This window comes from Nerophis ophidion, linkage group LG10, assembly GCF_033978795.1.
Source record: "Nerophis ophidion isolate RoL-2023_Sa linkage group LG10, RoL_Noph_v1.0, whole genome shotgun sequence".
Taxonomy (NCBI): Eukaryota; Metazoa; Chordata; class Actinopteri; order Syngnathiformes; family Syngnathidae; genus Nerophis; species Nerophis ophidion.
Genome location: NC_084620.1, coordinates 7,888,550 through 7,914,716, shown reverse-complemented (window position 1 = coordinate 7,914,716; position 26,167 = coordinate 7,888,550). Strand labels below are relative to the sequence as shown.

Sequence of the window (26,167 nt, the reverse complement as noted above, 5' to 3'; positions counted from 1 at the left end):
ATATATATATATCAATGTTTACTTATATACCCCTAAATCACAAGAAAAACTCAAACCCATATATATATATATATATATATATATATATGTATGTATGTATGTATGTATGTATATATATACTATAAAACAATACCACTTTTTATGTTTTCCTTTGTTTGTTTTTTATTGTAGCAGCATGGTGGTTAACATTTTGGAGACTTGTGTATGCGTATGTTAATATATATATATATATATATATATATATATATATATATATATATATATATACAGCCCAGCCCCCGGCCAAATTGTTCTAACCCAATGCGGCCCCCGAGTCAAAAAGTTTGGGGACCCCTGACATAGAGCAACAATTGAAATATGCCAGAGTTAGCACCATAGCAAATTTTCATCTCTTGTCCTAAGGCGGGTTAATACAGTAAACATTTAATATGCTCGGAGACCGAAAGCGCTCCCAGCATGCCTTGCAGCACCTGAGTTTAGACGTATTCCCATTAAACCATAACCTTATAAATTGTACATTAGATTGTTCAATGGTTTGTAGTCTGAACACGTATAAAAAACTGACAAAACTACAAAAAGGAATCTTTATTTTTATGTAAGGATTGTATTGGCGTGAAATAATCCTTCAATGCGCAAATAGGTTTCCGCATTCCATGTATTCAAACGCATGCGCGGATGCAGGAGGTGCATGAATTCCATTTTTGTGGTGAAACAAGCAGTCAACCACTTAAATGTTCCATGCCAACCAAGCAAGGCGTTTGAAAGAAAAGTCTCCACTTTTCGAAAATGTGCTAGCTCGATGCTCATTCACATTGAATTATCCATGGACATGCTGCCGATTAGCATTAGTGATTTTCCACACCTCCAAATTTGGTCATCAAAAACTACAACCAAGATGTACATTGGAATCAAACAGCTGGTGCGTAATTAGTACAATACTTAGAGTATAAACACTTTGTAGGACTCAACAAATACACAAGACCGGCACATTCAACACAATGGCAAACACACTGAAGACTATACACTACTGACATTTAACTGCATGTAAAGTCTACTATATAATACTTGTAAATGATACTCAGCAGTGTAAACAATAACATATAAAAACTGGACTGCACAGCTATCAATACATTTAAAAAGATAGAATATATTTATATAAAATAATAAATACGACAAAGGGCAAAAGTGAAAATGTGCCCATTTTAATACCCTTAAACATCAATGCTAATGCCCCTAGTGGCTGGGAGTTGAATAAGGTTAACATCGGAGTAATCTGATTGGACGTTCTTGCTGTTCCGCATCGGAACAAAACAAATTGATGTTTTATTTGAGAAAGAGCTTAAGGTTTTACTAACACAGCCGCTTAAGTACTGAGCAGCATTCTTCATTTTAGTGGCGGGTTGCAGGAAACAGACCACCTCTAATTGAATCTCAGCCGAGTGACCCCCACACCCCCCCCCCTCCCCTTTTCCCCGTCTTACCCTCAAACATGGGGCATATCTTCCTCCAGGCGGTGACGGCGCCCTCGCTGGTGTACTGGCCCAGCGCCGTCTCCAGGAAGAAGATGGGGATGCCGCCGAAGAAGAGGAAGATGAAGTAAGGGATGAAGAAGACACCTATAGGAGGATGGTTGATTTGTTATGACCCCTGCCAGGAGGTTATGTAATCGTTGCCGTGGGTTTGTCTGTCAGTCAGTTATTTACTCGAAAAGGTGGAGGCATATTTCCATGAAACTTGCAGGAAATGTCCAAAACGGGACAAAGTGATTAGGTTTTGGGGCTGACCCGGATTATTTCTACTCTGTGACTTTGTGTTTTTGTTACAGGCCTAAATTTATGTGTGCATGTGAGTGCGAGAGGCACCACCTCCACCCGCGGAGACAAACATAGTGAATGACTGACAAGAGGCTTCATCCGGTTTGTTTTACTCTGCTATGGATTCCTCAGAAAGTTATGAGTAGATTTTCACCCACCTTTTAAGGAAATGTCAAAAATGGGACAAAAAACAAGTCATTACATTTTGGGGCTGATCCGGATCATCGTCTGGATCAGGGGTCGGGAACCTTTTTGGCTGAGAGAGCCATACTAGCCAAATATTTTAAAAAGTATTTCCGTGAGAGCCCTATAATATTTCTTTTTTAAGACTGAATACAACTAAATGCGTGCATTTCTAAGTAAGACCAGACGCTTATTCTTTTTTAATAACATTGTTATTCTGAAGCTAACCAACAATAAATAGAATACTTCTTACCATTAATGCGACTTCTTGAACAGGTGCGGTAGAAACCGGATGGATGGATTACGTTATTTTTGACACTGTGATTACCAGCGGAATTATTATTTACTTATTGTGTTAAGCAACGTCAGCTAAGATTTATCTGAGAGCCAGGTGTAGTCATCAAAAGAGCCACATCTGGCTCTAGAGCCATAGGTTCCCTACCCCTGGTCTGGATCCAATACTTTTTGATTATTTTGAGCAGAGGCCTGCGCCTCCATAGTGCTTTCTCGTTATTAACATGAGTGGTATTATTATCTCTACAGCAAATATTTTACATTCTGTGGACTTAAGTCTTGGAATACATACTTACAGATTTCTGCAAACTCAACTAAACAAGCATGACTTTATGGACTTTGTGCCTCAAAATGACAAATTCATTAATATTTCATAGTATAAGCAGTATTGTCTCAAATACTTTTGTCCTTATAGATAGATAGATAGAACTTTTTTGTTTCCTTCAGGAGAGTATCCTCAGGAAATCACTGGGTCAACAACCTTTACAATGATGCCTTTAATACAAAAAGCTTTTCAAGCTTTCAACCTGCACAGAAATGCATGTTTCTCCAATTAAAATTGCACAGGGCTAACATCTTGAAGCAATTTTGGAGCATTTTCATTGTCTGTGTTCCCCCCACACAAGTCTCATGCAGACAAACAGCAAATGTTCCTCACCTCCTCCGTTCTTGTAGCACAAATACGGGAACCGCCAAACATTTCCCAGGCCGATGATTTCTCCGGCCATGGAGAACAAAAACTCCGATTTGTTGGCCCATTTCCCCCTGGGTAGGCCCCCTCCATCAGCATCCACTTTGTCTGGATCACTCTGTCTACCGGGGCTCCCTCCGTTTGTTCCTTCAGCCATGGTCTGTTGCATGCACACATCATAAGCATTCATGCCCTTCTCCTAACCTTTGCACAACATTTTGTCATTTAATCTCATCTACAGGATGCTATACTAATCTTTTTTCAGTAGTTTGCTGTGTTTTCCAATAAATAAATAAAAATACCCAATTAACTTTTAATTAAAGCAAACTAATACTATCTCTAGTTCCCAGAAACAAGCAGATGTGTGACTCACCGGTGGGCTTGAAATGGACACTGAGTCCCCAAATGAAGCAGAAGAGCAAGACTTAGTGGGAAGAACTGTTTTGCGAAGTGGGGTGTGTCCATGTAGGATGCACAGTGAGCAAAGAGGAATAGAGAGACCAAAGAAAGTGAATGCATTCCAAACATGAGGACTATTGCTCTCTAGAACCAAACAGTCATCCATGAATCAGGGCCCTTGTTATGCATGAATGTGATTATTGTGCATCACCATGGGTGATTTAAGGGTGTACTAAAATTATTATTTCATACATTAGGCAGGAAATGCATCTCTATCCTACTTCAAAACCGCTCTAAAACAACACCTGCAGGCAACTTCAACCCTTTACTAACACCCTCCTCCATTCACATCCCATCTCCCCGGATTGTAAATAATAGGGCTGCGAATCTTTGGCATACTTGCCAACCTTGAGACCTCCGATTTCCGGGGGTGGGGTGGAGGTGTGGTTTGGGGCGTGGTTTGGGTGGGGGCGTGGTTAAGAGGGGAGGACTATATTTACAGCAAATTCACCAACTCGAGTATTTCATATACTGTATATATATATTTATTTATATTTTTTTGTATGAAATACTTGAATCTCATTGAATTCTAGCTATATATATTTATTTTATTATATATATAAATAAAATAAATAGTTGAATTTCAGACGGCACCTATCAAATGCACAGTAATAAAGACACAGTTGTTCTACTAACTATACTGTGCTTGATGGTTACTAAAAAAACAACAACAACACTTACCTTTCACTATTTGAGTAACGTCACTTACGAGTTTCCAGAAGATGGCGCCAGTATGTGCTTTGGCCTGGCGTCTCTCGCTGTCAGCTGTTCGTTTTTGTGTTGTTTGCGTCTATTTTCGTCTCTGTTGTCCTCTCCCCCGCCACCTGCGGGCTGTGTGTCAGGCCCCACCTGGATTAGCTGCGCCCTTGGACGTGCTGGCCTCCGCCAGGTTTGGTCTTGTGAACGCGAGATCTTTGACAAACAAAACGTTTATCCTGAAGGAATTCTTCACTTCCCGCGGACTTCCTTTGTGTGACGGAAACATAGGTGAGAGCCGGTGAGTCCGCCCCTCTTAATGAACTTCTGCCTCCGGAGTGTTCCTACTTTAATTATCCGCGGTCGTCCGGTCGAAAAGGAGGATTAGCAGTTGTTTTTAAAAATGACTTTAAATTCCGTCAGATCCGCCTGCAATCCTCCTTTTCAAGCTTCGAACTGTGCATGTTTGAGCTGGAGGGGGCGTGGCTTCCAGCTCGGGCTGAGTTTCGGGAGATTTTCGGGAGAAAATTTCTTCCGGGAAGTTTTCGGGAGAGGCGCTGAATTTCGGGAGTCCCCCGGAAAATCCGGGAGGGTTGACAAGTATGATTTTTCGATGTCCCACGATTCGATTCAATATCGATTCTTGGGGTCGCGATTCTATTATAAATCGATTTTTTCGATTCGACGCGATTCTCGATTAAAAAACGATATTTTTGCGATTCAAAACAATTCTGTATTCATTCAATACATAGGATTTCAGCAGGATCTACCCCAGTCTACTGACATGCTAGCAGAGTAGATTTTTTTTTTTTAAAAGCTTTTATAATTGTAAAGTACAATGTTTTATCAACTGATTGCAATAATGTAAATTTGTTTTAACTATTAAACGAACCAAAAATATGACCTATTTTATCTTTGTGAAAATATTGGACACAGTGTGTTGTCAAGCTTAGGAGATGCGATGCAAGTGTAAGCCACTATTCTTTTTTTTTTTATATTTATAAGTGTCTAATGATAATGTCAATTAGGGATTTTTAATCACTGCTATGCTGAAATTATAACTAATATTGATATTGTTGTTGATAATATTCATTTTTGTTTCACTACTTTTGGTTTGTTCTGTGTGGTGTTTGTGTCTCCTCTCAATTGCTCTGTTTATTGCAGTTCTGAGTGTTGCTGGGTCAGGTTTGGTTTTGGAATTGAATTGCATTGTTATGGTATTGCTGTGTAGTGGTTTGATGGATTGATTAAAAAAAAATCAATTTTTAAACAATGAGAATCGATTCTGAATCGCACGTGAGAATCGCGATTCAAATCCGAATCGATTTTTTCCCACACCCCTAGTAAATAACCTAATGTAAATAATCAAATGTTTTTCTAATGTATATACTTGTTCTTATGTTATCTGAACTCACCATGTTCTCTGCTCGCTGTACATATCCTACTAAGTAAGATCTACACTGTTTCAATGTCCATTTCTCGGTTGATGCAATTGTTGATGACTGAAGTACTGATATCAACCAAAGCTCCTCATCCCACCCCCTGGATTGTAAATAATGTAAATAATTCAATGTATATACTATGATGATTAACTTGTGTGATGACTGTATTATTCTGATAGTATATATTTATACCATGAATTGATTAACGTGGACCCCGACTTAAAGGCCTACTGAAATGAGATTTTCTTATTTAAACAGGGATAGCAGGTCCATTCTATGTGTCATACTTGATCATTTTGCAATATTGCCATATTTTTGCTGAAAGGATTTAGTAGAGAACATCCACGATAAAGTTCGCAACTTTTGGTCGCTAACAGAAAAGCCCTGCCTTTACCGGAAGTCGCAGACGATGACGTCACCCGTTGGTGGCTCCTCACATCCTCACATTGTTTTTAATGGGAGCCTCCAACAAAAAGAGCTATTCCGACCGAGAAAATGACAATTTCCCCATTAATTTGAGCGAGGATGAAAGGATTTGTGTTTGAGGATATTGATAGCGACGGACTAGAAAAAAAAAAAGTTAAAAAAAAAAAAACGCGATTACATTGGGATGGATTCAAAATGTTTTTAGACACATTTACTAGGATAATTCTGGGAAATCCCTTATCTTTCTATTGTGTTGCTAGTGTTTTAGTGAGTTTAACAGTACCAGATAGTCGGAAGGGTGTATACATGGGTGTCTTGAGGCCAGTGTCTGATGGAAGTTGACGGCAGCTGTACGGACGGCACAAGCTCAGCTGATCTCCGGTAATGGGCGACTTTTTACCACAATTTTCTCACCGAAAACTGCTGGTTGACAAGTGGTCGGGATCCATGTTCGCTTGACCGCTCTTATCCATAGTAAAGTTTCACCTCCGGGAATTTTAAACAAGGAATCACCGTGTTTTTGTGTGGCTAAAGGCTAAAGCTTCCCAACTCCATCTTTCCACTTTGACTTCTACATTATTAATTGAACTAATTTCAAAAGATTCAGCTGCACAGATGTCCAAAATACTGTGTAATTATGCGGTTAAAGCAGACGACTTTTAGCTGTGTGTGCGCAGCGCTAATATTTCCTAACAGTCCGTGACGTCACGCGTACACATCAGCATTCCGCAACGTTTTCAACAGGACACTTCGCGGGAAATTTAAAATTGCAATTTAGTAAACTAAAAAGGCCGTATTGGCAAGTGTCGCAATGTTAATATTTCATCATTGATGTCCCGGGTACTCCGGCTTCCTCCCACTTCCAAAGACATGCACCTGGGGATAGGTTGATTGGCAACACTGAATTGGCCCTAGTGTGTGAATGTGAGTGTGAATGTTGTTTGTCTATCTGTGTTGGCCCTGCGATGAGGTGGCGACTTGTCCAGGGTGTACCCCGCCTTCCGCCCGATTGTAGCTGAGATTGGCGCCAGCGCCCCCCGCGACACCGAAAGGGAATAAGCGGTAGGAAATGGATGGATGGATGATGTATAAACTATCAGACTGCGTGGTGGGTAGTAGTGGGTTTCAGCAGGCCTTTAAACAGGTTGAAAAACTTATACACACTGCTTGCCTGTGTATCGGCTGGGGACATCTCTGCGCTGCTGATCCGCCTCCGCTTGGGATGGTTTCCTGCTGGCTCCGCTGTGAACGGGACTCTCGCTGCTGTGTTGGATCCGCTTTGGACTGGACTCTCGCGACTGTGTTGGATCCATTGTGGATTGAACTTTCACAGTATCATGTTAGACCCGCTCGATATCCATTGCTTTCCTCCTCTCTAAGGTTCTCATAGTCATTATTGTCACCGACGTCCCACTGGGTCATTATTGTCACCGATGTCCCACTGGGTGTGAGTTTTCCTTGCCCTTATGTGGGCCTACCGAGGATGTCGTGGTGGTTTGTGCAGCCCTTTGAGACACTAGTGATTTAGGGCTATATAAGTAAACATTGATTGATTGATTGATTGATTCGGGTGTTACCATTTAGTGGTCAATTGTACGGAATATGTACTGAACTGTGCAATCTACTAATAAAAGTTTCAATCAATCAATTTTCCCCTTAAAGAAAAACTGCCTTTTCAAAATGTATTGCGCCTGTCAGAATTAAAAACAGCAAAAGTTCGCCCTTGTTTTAGCAAACCCAGAGCCGTGCAAGTAAAAATCAGGGCATATTAATTTTACGTTGCGTTGATTGGTGCGCTGTGAGTGACGTCATCGTGTGACGCGGAAACAAGGAAATGACAACAAACATCCAAAGAGACTGATTTGGCCTCGATCTCCGACGTTCATGGCTGCCAGCGGACGCCGCCGTCACGGCTGGGACGCCGTCAGAGTTCCCCGGTGACGTGGCGGCATGTGGCCGCACTTCTGCCCCCGTGTCTGGACGGAACTTTCAGGATGATTGAGCTCGGCCAGCCTTGAAACCCCACAGCCGGTGGGCCCGTTTTCTTTGTTCTCCTCCCGGTGGCCTCGCAATGTTAGCCATGCTCGCCACCCGGGCCGCCGCCGAGGATGAGTCCGCTGAGGTGGAGGACATGGACACCCTGGAGCCCAACTGGAGCTGGTTCTACCTGGCCGAATGTGGGGTGTGGCACATGTTCGAGGTACGGCCATCTTGTGTTGTTGTCAAGTAAACAATGGGGACAAAAAAGGACTGGGGATTAAATCACTGCGGGCGCAAATGGTCAAGAAAAGGCTGGTAAAATCCCGAATTGAGATGAAAATATTTCTTAAATTCCAGTTCAATTTCACGAAATTAGCAAACCAGAAGTAGAATTCCAATTCGAATTGAAGGAAGTTGAGTTGAAATCAGGGATGTCCGATTATATCGGGCTGCCGATATTATCGGCCGATAAATGCTTTAAAATGTAATATCGGAATTTATTGGTATCTGTTTCAAAAAGTAAAATTTATGACTGTGACGAGTGGATTGTGAGATCAACTGGCGGATCGGTGCGGCGTCTTCGGTAATGCGGACGTTGTATCGAATTTTAATTTTCCTGAAGGAACTCTCCTGACGGAATAAATAAAGTACTTTCTAATCTAATCTAATCTAAATATTGCTCATTTGTAGTGGTCTTTATTGAACTATTTGGAAAAAAAGATGTAAAAATAACTAAAAACTTGTTGAAAAATAAACATGTGATTCAATTATAAATGCAGATTTCAACACATAGAAGTAATCATCAACTTAAAGTGCCCTCTTTGGGGATTGTAATAGAGATCCATCTGGATTCATGAAATTAATTCTAAACATTTCTTCACAAAAAAAGTAATCTTTAGCATCAATATTTATGGAACATGTCCACAAAAAATCTAGCGGACTGCCGATTTTATCGGCCGATAAATGCTTTAAAATGTAATATCGGAATTTATTGGTATCTGTCTCAAAAAGTAAAATTTATGACTGTGAAGAGTGGATTGTGAGATCAACAGGCGGATCGGTGCGGCGTCTTCGGTAATGCGGACGTTGTATCGATCCGTTGTGAATGAGGAAGGAGCTGAGCCGGAAGGCAAAGCTCTCAATTTACTGGTCGATCTACGTTCCCATCCTCACCTATGGTCATGAGCTTTGGGTCATGACCGAAACGATAATATCACGGGTACAAGCGGCCGAAATGAGTTTCCTCCGCCGGGTGACGGGGCTCTGCCTTAGAGCAGTGGTTCTCAACCTTTTTTCAGTGATGTACCCCCTGTAAAAAAAATGTCATTCAAGTACCTCCTAATCAGAGCAAAGCATTTTTGGTTAAAAAAAGAGATAAAGAATTAAAATACAGCACTATGTCATCAGTTTCTGATTTATTAAATTGTATACCGGGGCAAAATGTAGAAGTGTCTGGTTATATCTGCTGCTTTAATGTCCTCAGTGTTCTTTGATGTTTGATGTTTCCCTCTTACACACATGTAAGAGGGATGTGTTCTATGGCTATGAGTTGTTTTTTTTCCCCTTGGCCTCAGTCTGCACCCCCTCTCCAGGGCCCAGGCTAAGACTGATTTTTTTATTTTATTTTAATCTTCTATTTTTTTTTCTCCCATTCTTCCCTTCCCCCCGATTACCTGTATCTCATCTTTTTTGTAAGGGGCGCTGGAAGCCGGCAGACCCGTCAGCGATCCTGTTCTATCTCCCTGTATTGTTTGACTGATTTTGATCGGGACTGTGCTGAAAATTTTAATTTTCCTGAAGGAACTCTCCTGACGGAATAAATAAAGTACTTTCTAATCTAATCCAATCTAAATATTGCTCATTTGTAGTGGTCTTTATTGAACTATTTGGAAAAAAAGATGTAAAAATAACTAAAAACTTGTTAAGAAATAAACATGTGATTCAATTATAAATGCAGATTTCAACACATTGAAGTAATTATCAACTTAAAGTGCCCTCTTTGGGGATTGTAATAGAGATCCATCTGGATTCATGAACTTAATTCTAAACATTTCTTCACAAAAAAAGAAATCTTTAGCATCAATATTTATGGAACATGTCCACAAAAAATCTAGCGGACTGCCGATTTTATCGGCCGATAAATGCTTTAAAATTTAATATCGGAAATTATTGGTATGGGTTTCAAAAAGTAAAATGTATGACTGAAGAGTGGATCATGAGATCAACAGGCGGATCGGTGCGGCGTCTTCAGTAATGTGGACGTTGTATCGATCAGTTGTGGTGAAGAAGGAGCTGAGCTGGAAGGCAAAGCTCTCAATTTACTGGTCGATCTATGTTCCCATCCTCACCTATGGTCATGAGCTTTGGGTCATGACCGAAAGGATAAGATCACGGGTACAAGCGGCCGAAATGAGTTGACTCCGCCGTGTGGCGGGGCTCTCCCTTAGAGCAGTGGTTCTCAACCTTTTTTCAGTGATGTACCCCCTGTGAACATTTTTTAAATTCAAGTACCCCCTAATCAGAGCGAAGCATTTTTGGTTGAAAGAAAGAGACGAAGAAGTAAAATACAGCACTATGTCATCAGTTTCTGATTCATCAAATTGTATGACAGTGCAAAATATTGCTCATTTGTAGTGGTCTTTCTTGAACTATTTGGAAAAAAAGATGTAAAAATAACTAAAAACTTGTTGAAAAATAAACTTGTGATTCAATTACAAATAAAGATTTCTACACATAGAAGTAATCATCAACTTAAAGTGCCCTCTTTGGGGATTGTAATAGAGATCCATCTGGATTCATGAACTTAATTCTAAACCTTTCTTCACAAAAAAAGAAATTTTTTGTATCAATATTTATGGAACGTGTCCACAAAAAATCGAGTTGTCAACAGTGAATATTGCATAGCTGCATTTCTTTTTACAGTTTATGAACATACATTCATATTTTCTTGATGTATTATTCAATAAATATATTTATAAAGGATTTTTGAATTGTTGCTGTTTTTAGAATATTTCTAAAAAATCTCCTGTACCCCTTGGCCTACCTTCAAGTGCCCCCAGGTGTACAAGTACCCCCATTTGTGAACCACTGCCTTAGAGACAGGGTGAGAAGCTTTGCCATCCGGGAGGAGCTCAAAGTAAAGCCGCTGCTCCTCTACATCTGGTCAGGATGCCACTCGAACGCCTCCCTAGGGAGGTGTTTAGGGCACGTCCAACCGGTAGGAGGCCACGGGGAAGACCCAGGACACGTTGGGAAGAATATGTCTCCCGGCTGGCTTAGGACCGCCTTGGGATCCCCCGGGAAGAGCTGGACGAAGTGGCTGGGGAGAGCGAAGTCTGGGCTTCCCTGCTTAGGCTGCTGCCCCCGCAACCTGACCTCGGATAAGCAGAACAAGATGGATGGATGGATAAAACGCCGCTGTGTACCTGGACAGAGGGATAAGTACAGAGCGCCAATAAACCTTAAAGGCACTGCCTTTGTGTGTCGGCACAGTAACATAATATCTACATCCAAGGCATACTCTGTCAACAGCCATATAGGTCACACTGAGGGTGGCTGTATAAACAACTTTGACACTGTTACAAATATGTGAACCCACACCGAAAAAGAACGACAAACACATTTCGGGAGAACATCCGCACCGTAACACAACATAAACACCACAAAACAAATACCCAGAAGCCCTTTCAGCACTAACTCTTCCGGGATGCTACAATATACATCCCCCGCCCCAAACCCTGCCCACCTCAACCTCCTCATGCTCTCTCAGGGAGAGCATGTGCCCAATTCCAAGCTGCTGTTTTAAAGCATCCATCCATTTTCTATCGCTTGTCCCTTTTTTGGGGGTCGCAGGGGGTGCTGGCGCCTAGCTCAGCTGCATCCGGGCGGAAGACCGGGTACACTTTTGATTGATTAATTGAAACTTGTATTAGTAGATTGCACAGTACAGTACATATTCCGTACAATTGACCACTAAATGGTAACACCCCAATAAGTTTTTCAACTTGTTTAAGTCGGGTTCCACGTTAATCAATTCATGGTAACACCCTGGACAAGTCTCCACCTCATCGCAGGGCCAACACAGATAGACAGACAACATTCACACTCACATTCACACACTAGGGACCATTTAGTGTTGCCAATCAACCTATCCCCAGGTGCATGTCTTTGGAAGTGGGAGGAAGCCGGAGTACCCGGAGGGAACCCACGCAGTCACGGGGAGAACATGCAAACTCCACACAGAAAGATCCCGAGCCCGGGATTGAACCCAGGACTACTCAGGACCTTCGTATTGTGAGGCACATGCACTAACCCCTGTACCACCGTACTGTGTTTTGAGGCATGTTAAAAATAAATAATAAATAATATCATCCATAGACGAAGTGGCTGGGGAGAGGGAAGTCTGGGCTTCCCTGCTTAGATTAGATGGATTAGATTAGATTAGATAGTACTTTATTTATTCCGTCAGGAAAATTACAATTTTCAGCACAATCCCATTCAAGATCAAACAAACATTACAGGGAGACAGAACAGGATCGCTGACGGGGGGTGCAGACTGAGGCCAAGGGAAAAAAACAACAACTCATAGCCATAGTACACATCCCTCTTACATGTGTGTAAGAGGGAAACATCAAAGAACACAGAGGACATTAAAGCAGCAGATACAACCAGACACTTCTACATACAGCTATGAATAAAAAGTAAAAGAAACATACACTGTGGTGGCCTCTGCGGTGTTCCACGCAATCATCCGCTGGGGTGGCGGGAGCATGGCCAGAGACAGGAGCAGACCCAACAAAGCAACCAAGACAGCCGACTCCACTCTCGGCCAATGTCCAGTCAGCATGGATGAGTGAGGATACGTCCAAGGTGACTGAGGTGTCCGACACCTGCTCACCCAGCCAAGACACCGCGAAGCCTCTCCGTCCCAGCGCTCAGTGCTACCTCCGCAGCCCTGTCCCCTCATCGGCATCTCCTCCAGTCCCTCCAAACCGACTCCTGTGTGGCAGACACCCAGCAGCTGGTCTCCATGGCCAAAAGGCTCCCGGGAGGCAGATCCAGAAGTCCACAAAAAAAACACCACAGAGGTCACGAAAGTGTCACCCCTTGTCACACAGTCCCAAAGGGTCCCGGACCAAAATGCAAAAAATATATAATAACACATGAAAACAAGAGGGAAACACAAATGGATGACACAAGAGCACAGAGCTCCTGCCTACAGCAGCCACTACAGCAGCGCCATCTTGAGAAAGAGGCTGCTACCCCTGTGACCCGACCTCGGATACGCGAAAAAAGACGGATGGATGGATGGATGGATCATCCATATTCATGATGTTGGCCCCTTGCTTACTAATTTCCATAGCCTCCTTCATCCATTTCTTTTATTCATGTGCTTCTTATGAAATATATTTTCTTTGGCTGCCAGTTGCGTATTGTACGTCACACTTCATGTTGTGCTCCTTTAGTCGGTGCCCCGCTATAACACTTGTATTGCGGTTTTATATTAGTGTGGAGGGTTTGTCTTTTTTGTGGCTTTTGCAATCGTGCTGTAGATGAAAGTTTGTGTGTTGTTATTAATGATATTGTCTTGTGGCATTTAGTTTGTTATATCCTTTTTCGGCTACTATTGCTATCCGTCATTTTTGTTTTGATGACGCCACAGACGGGCAAATAGACTTAACATTGGAGGTCGTTATAATTAAAAGGGCTAAACTTCTTATAGAGCAGGGGTAGGAAACCTATGGCTCTAGAGCCAGATGTGGCTCTTTTGATGACTGCATCTGGCTCTCAGATAAATCTTAGCTGACATTGCTTAACACGATAAGTAATGAATAATTCTGCTGGTAATCACAGTGTTAAAAATAACGTTCAAATGATAAAACATTCTCATGCATTTTAATCCAACCATTCATTTTCTATCGCACCTGTTCAAGAAGTTGCATTAATGGTAAGAAGTATTATATTAGCTTTAGAATAACAATGTTATTAAAAAGAATAAGAAGTGAAGGTAACACCCTGGACAAGTCTCCACCTCATCACAGGGCTAACACAGATAGACAACATTCACACTCACATTCACACACTAGGGACCATTTAGTGTTGCCAATCAACCTATCCTATCCCCAGGTGCATGTTTTTGGCGGTGGGAGAAAGCCGGAGTACCCGGAGGGAACCCATGCAGTCACGGGGAGAACATGCGCTTTTTCTCTAGTGACTCAAAGCGCTTTACATAGTGAAACCCAATATCTAATTTTTAGATTTAAACCAGTGTGGGTGGCACTGGGAGCAAGTGGGTAAAGTGGTTTGCCCAAGGACACAACGGCAGGGACTAGGATGGCGGAAGTGTGGATCGAACCTGCAACCCCCAAGTTACTGGCACGGCCGTTCTACCAACCGAGCTATACCGCCCCAACTCATTACACCCTAAAAATGTTGGTCTTACTTAAAAATGCACGCATTTGGTTGTATTCAGTGTTAAAAAATATGATATGGCTCTCACGGAAATACATTTTGAAATATTTGGCTTTCATGGCTCTCTCAGCCAAAAAGGTTCCCGACCCCTGTTATAGAGTTTGCCATTCCTAAATCCAGTGTTTTTCTTTTTTTTTAACATAAATAAAATTTGATTGATTTCCTTTTAAAACGATCCTGGATCGATGCCTATCTTCCGGAAGGCCAACTCTTGTACCCTGTTTGAAAGTGAGAGACTAAGAAAACAAACACAAAGACATGACAATTAATCGGCCACGACAAAGTTATCGAGTTCATTTTCATTCATCGTTCAAATAATTGATTAACCCCGGCCTTGGAGAAATACTGTGTCTAAAGTATTGGTTCAACAATGTGTTCAAGGGGGGTGGGAGACTTTTTATGTTTAAATAATATACAACTATAATGATTTAATACTTGTTTACATTGACAAATGTACTGTTTTAAACAACAATATTGTTCAATGAAGGACAATTATTATGTATATCGAGCTTGTGTGCTGTTGTGTGCTTAGTTACAGTAGAATCAATCAATCAATCAATGTTTACTTATATAGCCCTAAATCACTAGTGTCTCAAAGGGCTGCACAAACCACTACGACATCCTCGGTAGGCCCACATAAGGGCAAGGAAAACTCACATCCAGTGGGACACCGGTGACGATAATGACCCAGTGGGACGTCGGTGACAATGATGACTATGAGAACATGATACTGTGATACTGATGATACTGATGACTATGAGAACATATGAGAACATGATACTGTGAAAGATCAATCCATAATGGATCCAACACAGTCGCGAGAGTCCAGTCCAAAGCGGATCCAACACAGCAGCGAGAGTCCCGTTCACAGCGGAGCCAGCAGGAAACCATCCCAAGCGGAGGCTGATCAGCAGCGCAGAGATGTCCCCAGCCGATACACAGGCGAGCAGTACATGGCCACCGGATCGGACCGGACTCCCTCCACAAAGGAGAGTGGGACATAGAAGAAAAAGAAAAGAAACGGCAGATCAACTGGTCTAAAAAGGGAGTCTATTTAAAGGCTAGAGTATACAAATGAGTTTTAAGGTGAGACTTAAATGCTTCTACTGAGGTGGCATCTCGAACTGTTACCGGGAGGGTATTCCAGAGTACTGGAGCCCGAAATGAAAAAGCTCTACAGCCCGCAGACTTTTTTTGGGCTTTGGGGATCACTAATAAGCCGGAGTCCTTTGAACGCAGATTTCTTGCCGGGACATATGGTACAATACAATCGGCAAGATAGGATGGAGCTAGACCGTGTAGTATTTTATACGTAAGTAGTAAAACCTTAAAGTCACATCTTAAGTGCACAGGAAGCCAGTGCAGGTGAGCCAGTACAGGCGTAATGTGATCAAACTTTCTTGTTCTTGTCAAAAGTCTAGCAGCCGCATTTTGTACCAACTGTAATCTTTTAATGCTAGAAGAAAAAACAACCTCTTGTGCTTATTAGAGAATATTTAGATATAAACTGGCTGTCCAGCTTTGCACAAGTAAACATGTTGCAGGGCTGCTCGTATCAGAAATGATATGATACATTTTACATGCAAGCTGATATCATCCCATACTTGTGTTTTTAAATATATTGGACTGATAGCAATATCAAATCAGGGCACCCTTAACTCCAGATTTGGATTTTTGCACCAGCCTAATGTTGTGTGCAGCTTTTGGAACAGACTTTGTCACGGTAAACCAACAATGACGATCACGAGGCGCTACTGTTATCTTCAAATAGTCACCCTGAAGGCTACAAGTAGCTTCAAGCAAATCAGCAGTTACATTTCTAAAGATAATATTGCGTGTCAGCCAGTGTTTGCTTGACTTTTTTTGTAAAACGAATTTCTCTCAATCCCACGGCAGATCGATCCCAGCGCCGCCTGCTCCGTGACCAGCGCTCAGATCGAGCTGTGCTACAGCCGGAACCAACGCGGCGTCATGGAGTTCTACACGGCCAAGTACACCTACAGGCTGGACTTCTCGGGTACGATCCTGACCATGATGACTTAAGCGCGGTGAATTTTAATATGTCATGTTCATGTGTTTACCAGTCATGCGGCAGATCAATCTCACCACAGGGAAGCAGCGGCCGATCAAACGCTCCATCCGCTCAGCCACCGGCTTCAGGTGAGGCTCGCCGGTGGGTGGCTTCGCACGAAAAAGATGCCCAATTGTCTCAAAGTCGTGTGCGCTTGCTTCGCCTTCAGGTTTATTTGCGACAACCTGGCCTTGCCTGTTCCGTGTCACTGGGAGAGGATCAACGTGGACGAGCCCTATCAGGTACGTCCCCGACATTTAAGCTACGAGTACGTGGCTTGATTTCTGTCCTGCGTGACAGCTCATCCAGCTGGGGAGGGACACCTACGAGTTTAAAGAAGTCACTCGGCTCTATGAGAGGACCATGGATCGTCACATCAAGTCCATTCAGAGGATCCAGAACTTGGACTTGTGGGAGTTTTTCTGCAGGTATGTGTCACTCATTAAATTTCTATGCACCAAATTAGTCTGATAACTCAAATAGTTCATTTTTTTGTGTTTTCACACCTGCGTGTGAAGTCCAAGTGTCCTTGCACTCTCTCTAATGTGACTTATCAGTCATACGGGTGTGCCTCTCGTACACTAGGGGGCGCTATTTCCTTTTAGCACGGTAAATTACATCCTTTTCCGGTTGGCCTATGATTACACCCTAGCTGTTTGCGGAACCTTACATCTTGTTTTAAGTGATGTCCGCTGTAATAATAACACACGTTACAAATATTAAGTCTCTAATGGCGATGCTGATCTTAAATTGCGTGACGGACATGACGCTGCTATCAAGAATGTTTCGGGTTGGATGCAATGAAAGCCCGGTGGAAATTTGACCAGTAGAGGACAATAATGCGACACCTTAGGTTTAGTTGTGATGAGTCACATGCGGTACATTGTGTGCAAGGTTTGATGTACAGTATATTTTGTTTAATTTCTGTATGCGTAAACGTGTGTAGTTGTGTGACTGTATTAACATTAGCATGTAAAATGTAAAAATGAGAATCAGCACCTCCAAGTCCGAGTCCATGGTTCTCGCCCGGAAAAGGGTGGAGTGCCATCTCCGGGTTGGGGAGGAGACCCTGCCCCAAGTGGAGGAGTTCAAGTACCTAGGAGTCTTGTTCACGAGTGAGGGAAGAGTGGATCGTGAGATCGACAGGCGGATCGGTGCGGCGTCTTCAGTAATGCGGACGTTGTACCGATCCGTTGTGGTGAAGAAGGAGCTGAGCCGGAAGGCAAAGCTCTCAATTTACCGGTCGATCTACGTTCCCATCCTCACCTATGGTCATGAGCTTTGGGTCATGACCGAAAGGATAAGATCACGGGTACAAGCGGCCGAAATGAGTTTCCTCTGCCGTGTGGCGGGGCTCTCCCTTAGAGATAGGGTGAGAAGCTCTGCCATCCGGGAGGGACTCAAAGTAAAGCCGCTGCTCCTCCACATCGAGAGGAGCCAGATGAGGTGGTTCGGGCATCTGGTCAGGATGCCACCCGAACGCCTCCCTAGGGAGGTGTTTAGGGCACGTCCAACCGGTAGGAGGCCACGGGGAAGACCCAGGACACGTTGGGAAGACTATGTCTCCCGGCTGGCCTGGGAACGCCTCGGGATCCCCCGGGAAGAGCTAGACGAAGTGGCTGGGGAGAGGGAAGTCTGGGTTTCCCTGCTTAGGCTGTTGCCCCCGCGACCCGACCTCGGATAAGCGGAAGATGATGGATGGATGTAAAATCTACAATTGACATTATTTATGTAAAATACCCAATGGACATTATACTTTTGTAATGTTTATTTTATGCTTATATTTTCAGTCTTACGATCCTAAATTTAAAAAGAAAATGAAAACATAAAATAAAAAAGGAAAATAATTAAAAATAAGGAACATCAATCCCCAACAAAACTTCAGCACTTCTGTTTCTTCACACTGTTTACTAGCTGCAAACGCTGGAATCGAGTAGCGAGGGCAGAATTATGACTTTGACAGTTCATTGTGAAAGCCGATGTGTTTACTTTGCAATTAAATGAACAAAGTTTCAAAAAGAATATAACCTGCGGTCACTTTCTGACAAAACATCCACAATTTGATGTCCGGCCCCTGAGCCTTTGGACTCTTGAAACTACGGCCCTCTTATTTATGTAGTTAAATCCCCCTGTTGTAGATTATAAATCATGTCTCTCACCTTGATATTAAAAGGTTGTGGACATAAACCGAGAAGTTGGTCAACTTTGACAGCCAATTTAGACCCGGAGATGGTGGTAAAACACTCGAGAAAAACGCTGTTTTGCACCCATCTTTTTTTTTTAAACCCTTTGTGAGGATTATAAGTCATTCATCGAAACGGGAATATATGAATATCCTAACAGTTGGCATTCAGTGAAAGTAGACATTGTGTAGTAAGTGATGTTTTATTATGTTTCTTGTCTCTCATGAAGTCTGCATGAGTAATCAGTGATGTTGTTTAAGCAAAAAGCAAATGTTGTGATTCCTTTATAATACTAATACGCTGACGTATGCTTAAAATGTTCAAAATATCTAAATATTATTTGTGTACTAAATGTGCCTGTTACTTAACTACATATATGCTTATAGTATTGACGGGGATGTTTAGTTGTTTTTATAGGTTTTATAGGCGGAATAGAGCGACTCCTACAGGTTACATTGTAAGCAGACTTTTGCTCGCTTTCACTTATTATTTAGAATGCATAAAAAAATAAAACATACTGTATGTTCTTGTCTTAGATAAAGATTGTGACTAAAAGGCAAGATTCCCCCCAAAAATTGCAGTTCCCCTTCTAAGCGTGACAAATTCCTTTTAAGATGCAACATTCAATGTCACTGCTGAAGTGGGTACGTGTGTGTTTGTGTGTGTGTGTGTGTGTGTGTGTGTGTGTGTGTGTGTGTGTGTGTGTGTGTGTGTGTGTGTGTGTGTGTGTGTGTGTGTGTGTGTGTGTGTGTGTGTGTGTGTGTGTGTGTGTGTTTCCTCTTCAAAGGAAAAAAACGCAACTAAGGAAAGTCAAGCGCACTTTGGATATTGAGGAGCGCATGCTGTTCCATGGCACGGGACACATCAACATACAGGCCATATGCATGTTTAACTTTGATTGGCGGCTCACAGGAGGCAACGGCGACGTCTACGGCAAAGGTACACTCCTTTTTGTTGCCATCGCATACAGTGGAGCCCCACATATTTGCAAGTCCACTCTCGCTTCCCCGCGAATACGCTGATTTCTTGTTCCCTACAATTTTTTTACACTTTTTTTTCCTTATTCACCCTAAATCAGCAATTGTTGACATTACATACATGAAAAGAAGGCATCAAATGTACAGCAAACATGTACTAGGAATGTCCCTATAAACATTTTTGGCTATTGATCCGATTTTTTTGGCCTCAAATTTGATCAATTTTTTTAAGTCCTGATTCAATAGATTAGATTATATATATTTTATAATATATATTTTGTAATTGAAGTAGAAATCATGAAGATAATATTATTTAATTTAGAATTTGCTAGTATCGTTGCAAATCAGACGGTATAATTAAATGTGTGGTGTTGAATGCCACGTACATTTTTTTTGACAAGATAAAGTGTCTAGTGCACAAAAGTTAAACAAAATCATTTTGGTTTTGCCCTAAATGCCTTCCTTTATCCAGACACTCAAGTGAATTATATTTATATAGTGAAGTGAATTATATTTATATAGCGCTTTTCTCAAGTGACTCAAAGCGCTTTACATAGTGACACCCAATATCTAAGTTACATTTAAACCAGTGTGGGTGGCACTGGGAGCAGGTGGGTAAAGTGTCTTGCCCAAAGACACAACTGCAGTAACTACGATGGCAGAAGCGGGAATCGAACCTGCAACCCTCAAGTTGCTGGCACGGCCACTCTACCAACCGAGCTATACCGCCCAACTACCTGACTTTGTAAGCAATACCAATCCAAAAAATATTTGATAATAATAATAACAACATTATTTTAGTATTGTTTATATACTGGTTCTATACTCTGTATCGATAGTATCGACATATATCGATCACCCCTACTTTACATTGAAGCTTCAGCAGTTAGCTACTTGTGTCGTCCTGCTCTATTTGTGTGTGTGGCATGTTTAGAAAGAAACTTAGTTTACTTCCCGCCATAGTGGAAATGATTAGTATCTTGGAATCAGATTCGTGCTGTGGATCGACAACACATGTCTCATTTTGAAGGAACCTTTTACATGACTACAATCTTTTAGCGTGAGAACACTGGGACACAGCTGTGGTAAAGATTGGTTGGGAACGGCAGATCATCATATTGCACCGGCCATCCAGGGGTGGGGTCCCCACATCTCGGTCCCCTCCAAGGTTTCTCATTGTCAACCCATCGGGTTGACTTTTTCTTACCCTGATGTGGGTGGGATCTGTGCCGAGGATGTTGCTGTGGCTTGTGCAGCCCTTTGAGACACTTATGATTTAGGGCTATATAAGTAAACTGATTGATTGATTGATTGATTGATTGATTGATTGATTGATTGATTGATCAGCCGCTCAGTTTAAAAAGGCAATACCAGTATTGGGACATAAATGGTACAGTGGGGCAAAAAAGTATTTAGTCAGCCACCGATTGTGCAAGTTCTCCCCCTTAAAATGATGACAGAGGTCTGTAATTTTCATCATAGGTACACTTCAACTGTGAGGGACAGAATGTGAAAAAAAAATTCAGGAATTCACATTGTAGGAATTTTTAAGAATTTATTTGTAAATTATGGTGGAAAATAAGTATTTGGTCAACCATTCAAAGCTCTCACTGATGGAAGGAGGTTTTGGCTCAAAATCTCCCGATACATGGCCCCATTTATTCTTTCCTTAACACGGATCAATCGTGCTGTCCCCTTTGCAGAAAAACAGCCCCAAAGCATGATGTTTCCACCCCCATGCTTCACAGTAGGTGTGGTGTTCTTCTTCCTCCAAACACAACGAGTTGAGTTTATACCAAAATGGATACATGGATGATACAGCAGAGGATTGGGAGAATGTCATGTGGTCAGATGAAACCAAAATAGAACTTTTTGGTATAAACTCAACTCGTCATGTTTTGAGGAAGAAGAATACTGAGTTGCATCCCAAGAACATAACTACTGTGAAGCATGGGGGTGGAAACATCATGCTTTGGACTGTTTTTCTGCTAAGGGGACAGGACGATTGATCCGTGTTAAGGAAAGAATGAATGGGGCCATGTATTGTGAGATTTTGAGCCAAAACCTCCTTCCATCAGTGAGAGCTTTGAATGGTTGACCAAATACTTATTTTCAACCATAATTTACAAATAAATAATTAAAAATTCCTACAATGTGAATTCCTGGATTTTTTTTTCACATTCTGTCTCTCACAGTTGAAGTGTACCTATGTTGAAAATTACAGACCTCTGTCATCATTTTAAGTGGGAGAACTTGCACAATCGGTGGCTGACTGAATACTTTTTTGCCCCACTGTAAATGGTAAATGAGTTGTACTTGTATAGCGCTTCAAGGTACTCAAAGCGCTTTGACACTACTTCCCCATTTACCCATTCACACACACACATTCACACACTGATGGAGGGAGCTGCCATGCAGGGCGCTAACCAGCACCCATCAAGAGCAAGGGTGAAGTGTCTTGCTCAAGGACACAATGGACGTGACTAGGTTGGTACTAGGTGGGGATTGAACCAGGGACCCTCGGGTTGCGCACGGCCACTCTCACCACTGCGCCACGCCAGTATCAATCTACGGCGTACCAGCATGAGGTCAGTGCCAGATGGCGGCACTGTATGTGGCTACTCTGAGAGCACTAGCTAGCTGCTTACAACAGTCAGTGTTAGTGCAAACGTTGATCCGAAATCAGAGAGTGTTAACACCAGGTGGGAAAGTGAGACTGCGTAGCGTACAATGTCGCTTCGATGCAGTAGCATAACCCAGGCTTTGTTGTACTGTCTAATACAGGGGTGGGCATTACGTCGATGGCGATCGACTGGTCGATCTCGGAGGGTGTGTCAGTCGATCTCAAGCCAGGCATTAAAAAATATACATAAAAATGAGCAATCATCAATCATACCAAGACTTCACTTTCGTCAGTTGTTTGACATTCTCTGCACCCGAGGATCTTGTGAGATGACGCTGGCTGCTGCGAGCTCATATTTAAGAAAAAAATCACCAACAGAGCGGACGCAGAGAAACACATTTTATTTCTAGAGACTCCGTACCTACCGTCAAAACTCTAAAGACCGACAGCACAGTTCCTGTCTTCACCATAAAAGACCTGTTTCATCCTGCCTGTGCTAACAAAATAAGAGTCTCAGAAAGCTAGCGTGCACAAGCTAGCAAGCTACGGAGTTTGATGCCAATGTATTTCTCCCCCGCCCTCAGCGACCGCTTTCTCACTTGCTTGCCCACCCGCACAGTCACTGACGTCACTCACCTGCTGCCAGACATTAAAGGGCCACACACATATGCTACTTTCATAACAAAGTGTTTAAAAACGAGTATGCAAGTTGGACAAATGAGATGCCAAATCCAACCACTTTCATGTGGTATTGGACAGAAAGGAGGACTTTTTTTTCCTCCATTTGAAAATGCGGACGTTATCAGCACCACTGTCTAATTCCAATCAATGCAAGTCATCACAATCAAATACACCAACTTATATTCTTGTCTTCATGAAAGAAAGGAATCTATGTGTGTTAAACATGCTTGTATTATCATTAAACACCATTAACTTGTTAACAAAAAAGTCTCTTTCATAAATAAATAAATATAAATTATAAATAGGAATGAGGTAGATCTCCTCGACTTGGTCAATTGAAAAGTAGCTCACCTGCAGAAAAAGTGTGAGCGCCCCTGGTCTAATACAAACATTTTCATGGCCGTCTCAATTACTCGGGTTTATTTGGTGGTCTGGAAACGTAACCCCGGTGAATAGCGGGGATCTTCTATACTTGTATTTATTACTTTCCTTCCCCTCAGGGAGCTACTTCGCCCGGGATGCCAAATACTCCAGCAAGTACTGTCACAGCACGGGGAAGCACAACAACAACCTGCAGAAACACGGACTCGCCCCGCCGATATTTGCCAGCGAGCCGTCCTATAAAAGCATGTTCCTGGCGAGGGTTCTGGTGGGCGAGTACACGCTAGGCCAGGCCTACTACTGCAGGCCTCCGTCCAAGGACACCAGCCTGACCAACTTTTACGACAGCTGCGTGGACGACACGGCCAACCCCAAGATCTACGTAATCTTCGACAGCAATCAAGTGTACCCGGAGTACCTGATCGAGTTCTACTGAAGGGGGATGGAGGCAGATTCTACAAGGAGGTAGGCAGTGCCAGCGATGTCGTGATAGTCCCGTGCCTAAGTGGAGCGTGAATAACCTCAAGTGCCTTTAAGGACTGCGGCCGAAGAGGACAATGAAAACTTTATATCGCACGGAAATGGGCCGTCGCTGTCAAAATCTGATTTTCCCGTCGTAAATGTTAGTGGTGGGTGGTTTATGTACATATTTATACAAAACATCACCATTGTCTTCAAACGTTTCACGACTAATAACTGCAGCGTCAAGCAATGTGGCTTAGCTCCAGTGTGTATGCATCGTAAATCATCTTGTTAAGATGTCCCCGTTTTTTGCTTTGTGGTTCTTGTGGAAAGAGGCACCAAAAGGGATCGCCACAGGGTGGTGCAATAGTACAAATATAGTTTCAGGGAAACTTGGTTAATTAAGAGAAGAGCCTTGTGTTAAGTCTCTATGTAATTTGCACATTGTGAAGCTAGTGATTCTACTGCACCTTAGAGTGAAGCTAATAAATATTTATTAAGTTGTGTCTGATATCTATTACACGGTTGCAATGACAAGTTCTATTCATTTTGCACATAAGTGCAGTGCATCATGGGATAGTCAACTGGCTGCGCTACGTGAACATACGGATACTTTTAGTGGTCTTTATTTATTAAACGAATATGGCATCATTCTCTAAAAGATTTCCAACATGAAAGTGCCAGAACTGGCTCCTTTGATAGACGATTTGAAGCAGGGAATTAAGTAATTACATTCAAGTGTTTTTGGCCGGAATGCAATATAGAATTGATGACAGTTTACAACACATGAGGTCGGAAATACATTTACAATTTGCTAGTATTGTTGCAAATCTGATGGCGGAATTAAAATTGTGGTATTGAATGCCACATACATTTTTTTAACTAAATAAAGTGTCTAATGCACAAAAGGTAAACAGAATAATTTTTGCTTTTGCCCTCAATGCTTTCCTGTATCCAGATGCTTAACTACCTGACGTTGTAAACAATAACAACCCAAAAAATATATGATGATAATAACAACAACAAAAAACTGTCTGATTATTTTAGTATCGTTTACATACTGATATAATATACAGTGGGGCAAAAAAGTATTTAGTCAGCCACCGATTGTGCAAGTTCTCCCACTTAAAATGATGACAGAGGTCTGTAATTTTCATCATAGGTACACTTCAACTGTGAGAGACAGAATGTTAAAAAAAAAATCCAGGAATTCACATTGTAGGAATTTTAAATAATTTATTTGTAAGTTATGGTGGAAAATAAGTATTTGGTCAATCATTCAAAGCTCTCACTGATGGAAGGAAGTTTTGGCTCAAAATCCCACGATACATGGCCCCATTCATTCTTTCCTTAACACGGATCAATCGTCCTGTCCCCTTAGCAGAAAAACAGCCCCAGAGCATGATGTTTCCACCCCCATGCTTCACAGTAGGTGTGGTGTTCCTGGGATGCAACTCAGTATTGTTCTTCCTCCAAACACGACGAGTTGAGTTTATACCAAAATGGATACACTGATGATACAGCAGAGGATTGGGAGAATGTCATGTGGTCAGATGAAACCAAAATAGAACTTTGTGGTACAAACGCAACTCGCCGGAGTTGAGATGAGCTGGACTAAGTGGCTGGGGTGAGGGAAGTCTGGGCTTCCCTGCTTAGGCTGCTGTCCCCGCGACCCATGGATGGATATATACTGATACTATACTTGGTATCGTTAGTATCAACATATCGTTAAATCACCCCTACTTTACATTGAAGCTTTAGCAGTTAGCTACTTGTGGCGTCCTGCTCGAAGTGTGTGTGTGTGGCATGTTTAGCCATTCTTATTCCTCTAGTCCTTCAGTGATCTGATGATTGAGGGAACCCCTCATGAAACAGTTCTGTAGAGATAAAGTAGTCTTGTGATTTTTCCCCACACATCCATATTGCGCTCTACCACGGTATCGAGCACTATTCTCTGGAATAGTACATGGAAGAAACTTCATTTATTATTATTATTATTATTAGTATCTTAGAAGCAGATTTGCACTCTGGATGTCCCCTTTTTTTTTTCTTTTTGTTTGTGGTTCTTGTGGGAGAGGCAAAAAAAGGGATCGCCACAGGGTGGTGCAATAGTACAAATATAGTTTCAGGGAAACTCGGTTAACTAAGAGAAGAGCCTTGTAGTAAGTCTCTATGTAATTTGCACATTGTGAAGCTTATAAATATTTATTAAGTTGTGTCTAATATTTATTACACGTTTGCAATGACAAATTCTATTAATTTTGCACATAAGCGCAGTGCATCATGGGATAGTCAACTACGTAAACACATGGATACTTTTAGTGGTCTTTATT

The 26,167-nt window shown here is 42.1% G+C and overlaps 2 protein-coding genes across 3 annotated transcripts in view; one reads left to right on the top strand and one right to left on the bottom strand.

Moving 5' to 3' along the window:
- Nucleotides 1–3,562, bottom strand: part of LOC133560109 (sodium- and chloride-dependent betaine transporter-like) — a 37,944-nt gene extending 34,382 nt beyond the window's left edge. The window contains exons 1-3 of the mRNA XM_061912218.1: nt 3,356–3,562; nt 2,950–3,142; nt 1,482–1,616 (exon numbers count right to left, since the gene is read on the bottom strand). Coding sequence (XP_061768202.1) covers nt 1,482–1,616; nt 2,950–3,142; nt 3,356–3,547 — 520 coding nt within the window. The 5' untranslated portion in view covers nt 3,548–3,562. The remainder of the gene's footprint in view (nt 1–1,481; nt 1,617–2,949; nt 3,143–3,355) is intronic.
- A 4,252-nt stretch (nt 3,563–7,814) lies between these two features.
- Nucleotides 7,815–24,338, top strand: LOC133560108 (protein mono-ADP-ribosyltransferase PARP11-like). 2 transcript variants are annotated; one of them, XM_061912217.1, is made up of 7 exons: nt 7,815–8,205; nt 16,353–16,473; nt 16,541–16,616; nt 16,697–16,769; nt 16,837–16,955; nt 19,498–19,649; nt 23,492–24,338. In XM_061912217.1, the coding sequence occupies exons 1-7, from the start codon at nt 8,077–8,079 to the stop codon at nt 23,806–23,808; spliced, it is 987 nt and encodes a 328-aa protein (XP_061768201.1). In that variant the 5' UTR covers nt 7,815–8,076; the 3' UTR covers nt 23,809–24,338. The 2 variants fall into 2 exon arrangements, with proteins under 2 accessions (XP_061768201.1, XP_061768200.1); XM_061912216.1 differs by having other exon boundaries at nt 7,816–8,205; nt 16,828–16,955.
- Nucleotides 24,339–26,167: the final 1,829 nt, after the last annotated feature.

Excerpts from the sequence above, each read along its gene's own strand:
- LOC133560108 (XM_061912216.1), top strand. The coding sequence starts at position 8,077 with ATGTTAGCCATGCTCGCCACCCGGGCCGCCGCCGAGGATGAGTCCGCT. Across the intron at positions 16,617-16,696 it reads CGCTCAGCCACCGGCTTCAG|GTTTATTTGCGACAACCTGG; the intron begins GTGAGGCTCGCC and ends CTTCGCCTTCAG. Across the intron at positions 16,770-16,827 it reads ACGTGGACGAGCCCTATCAG|CTCATCCAGCTGGGGAGGGA; the intron begins GTACGTCCCCGA and ends CCTGCGTGACAG.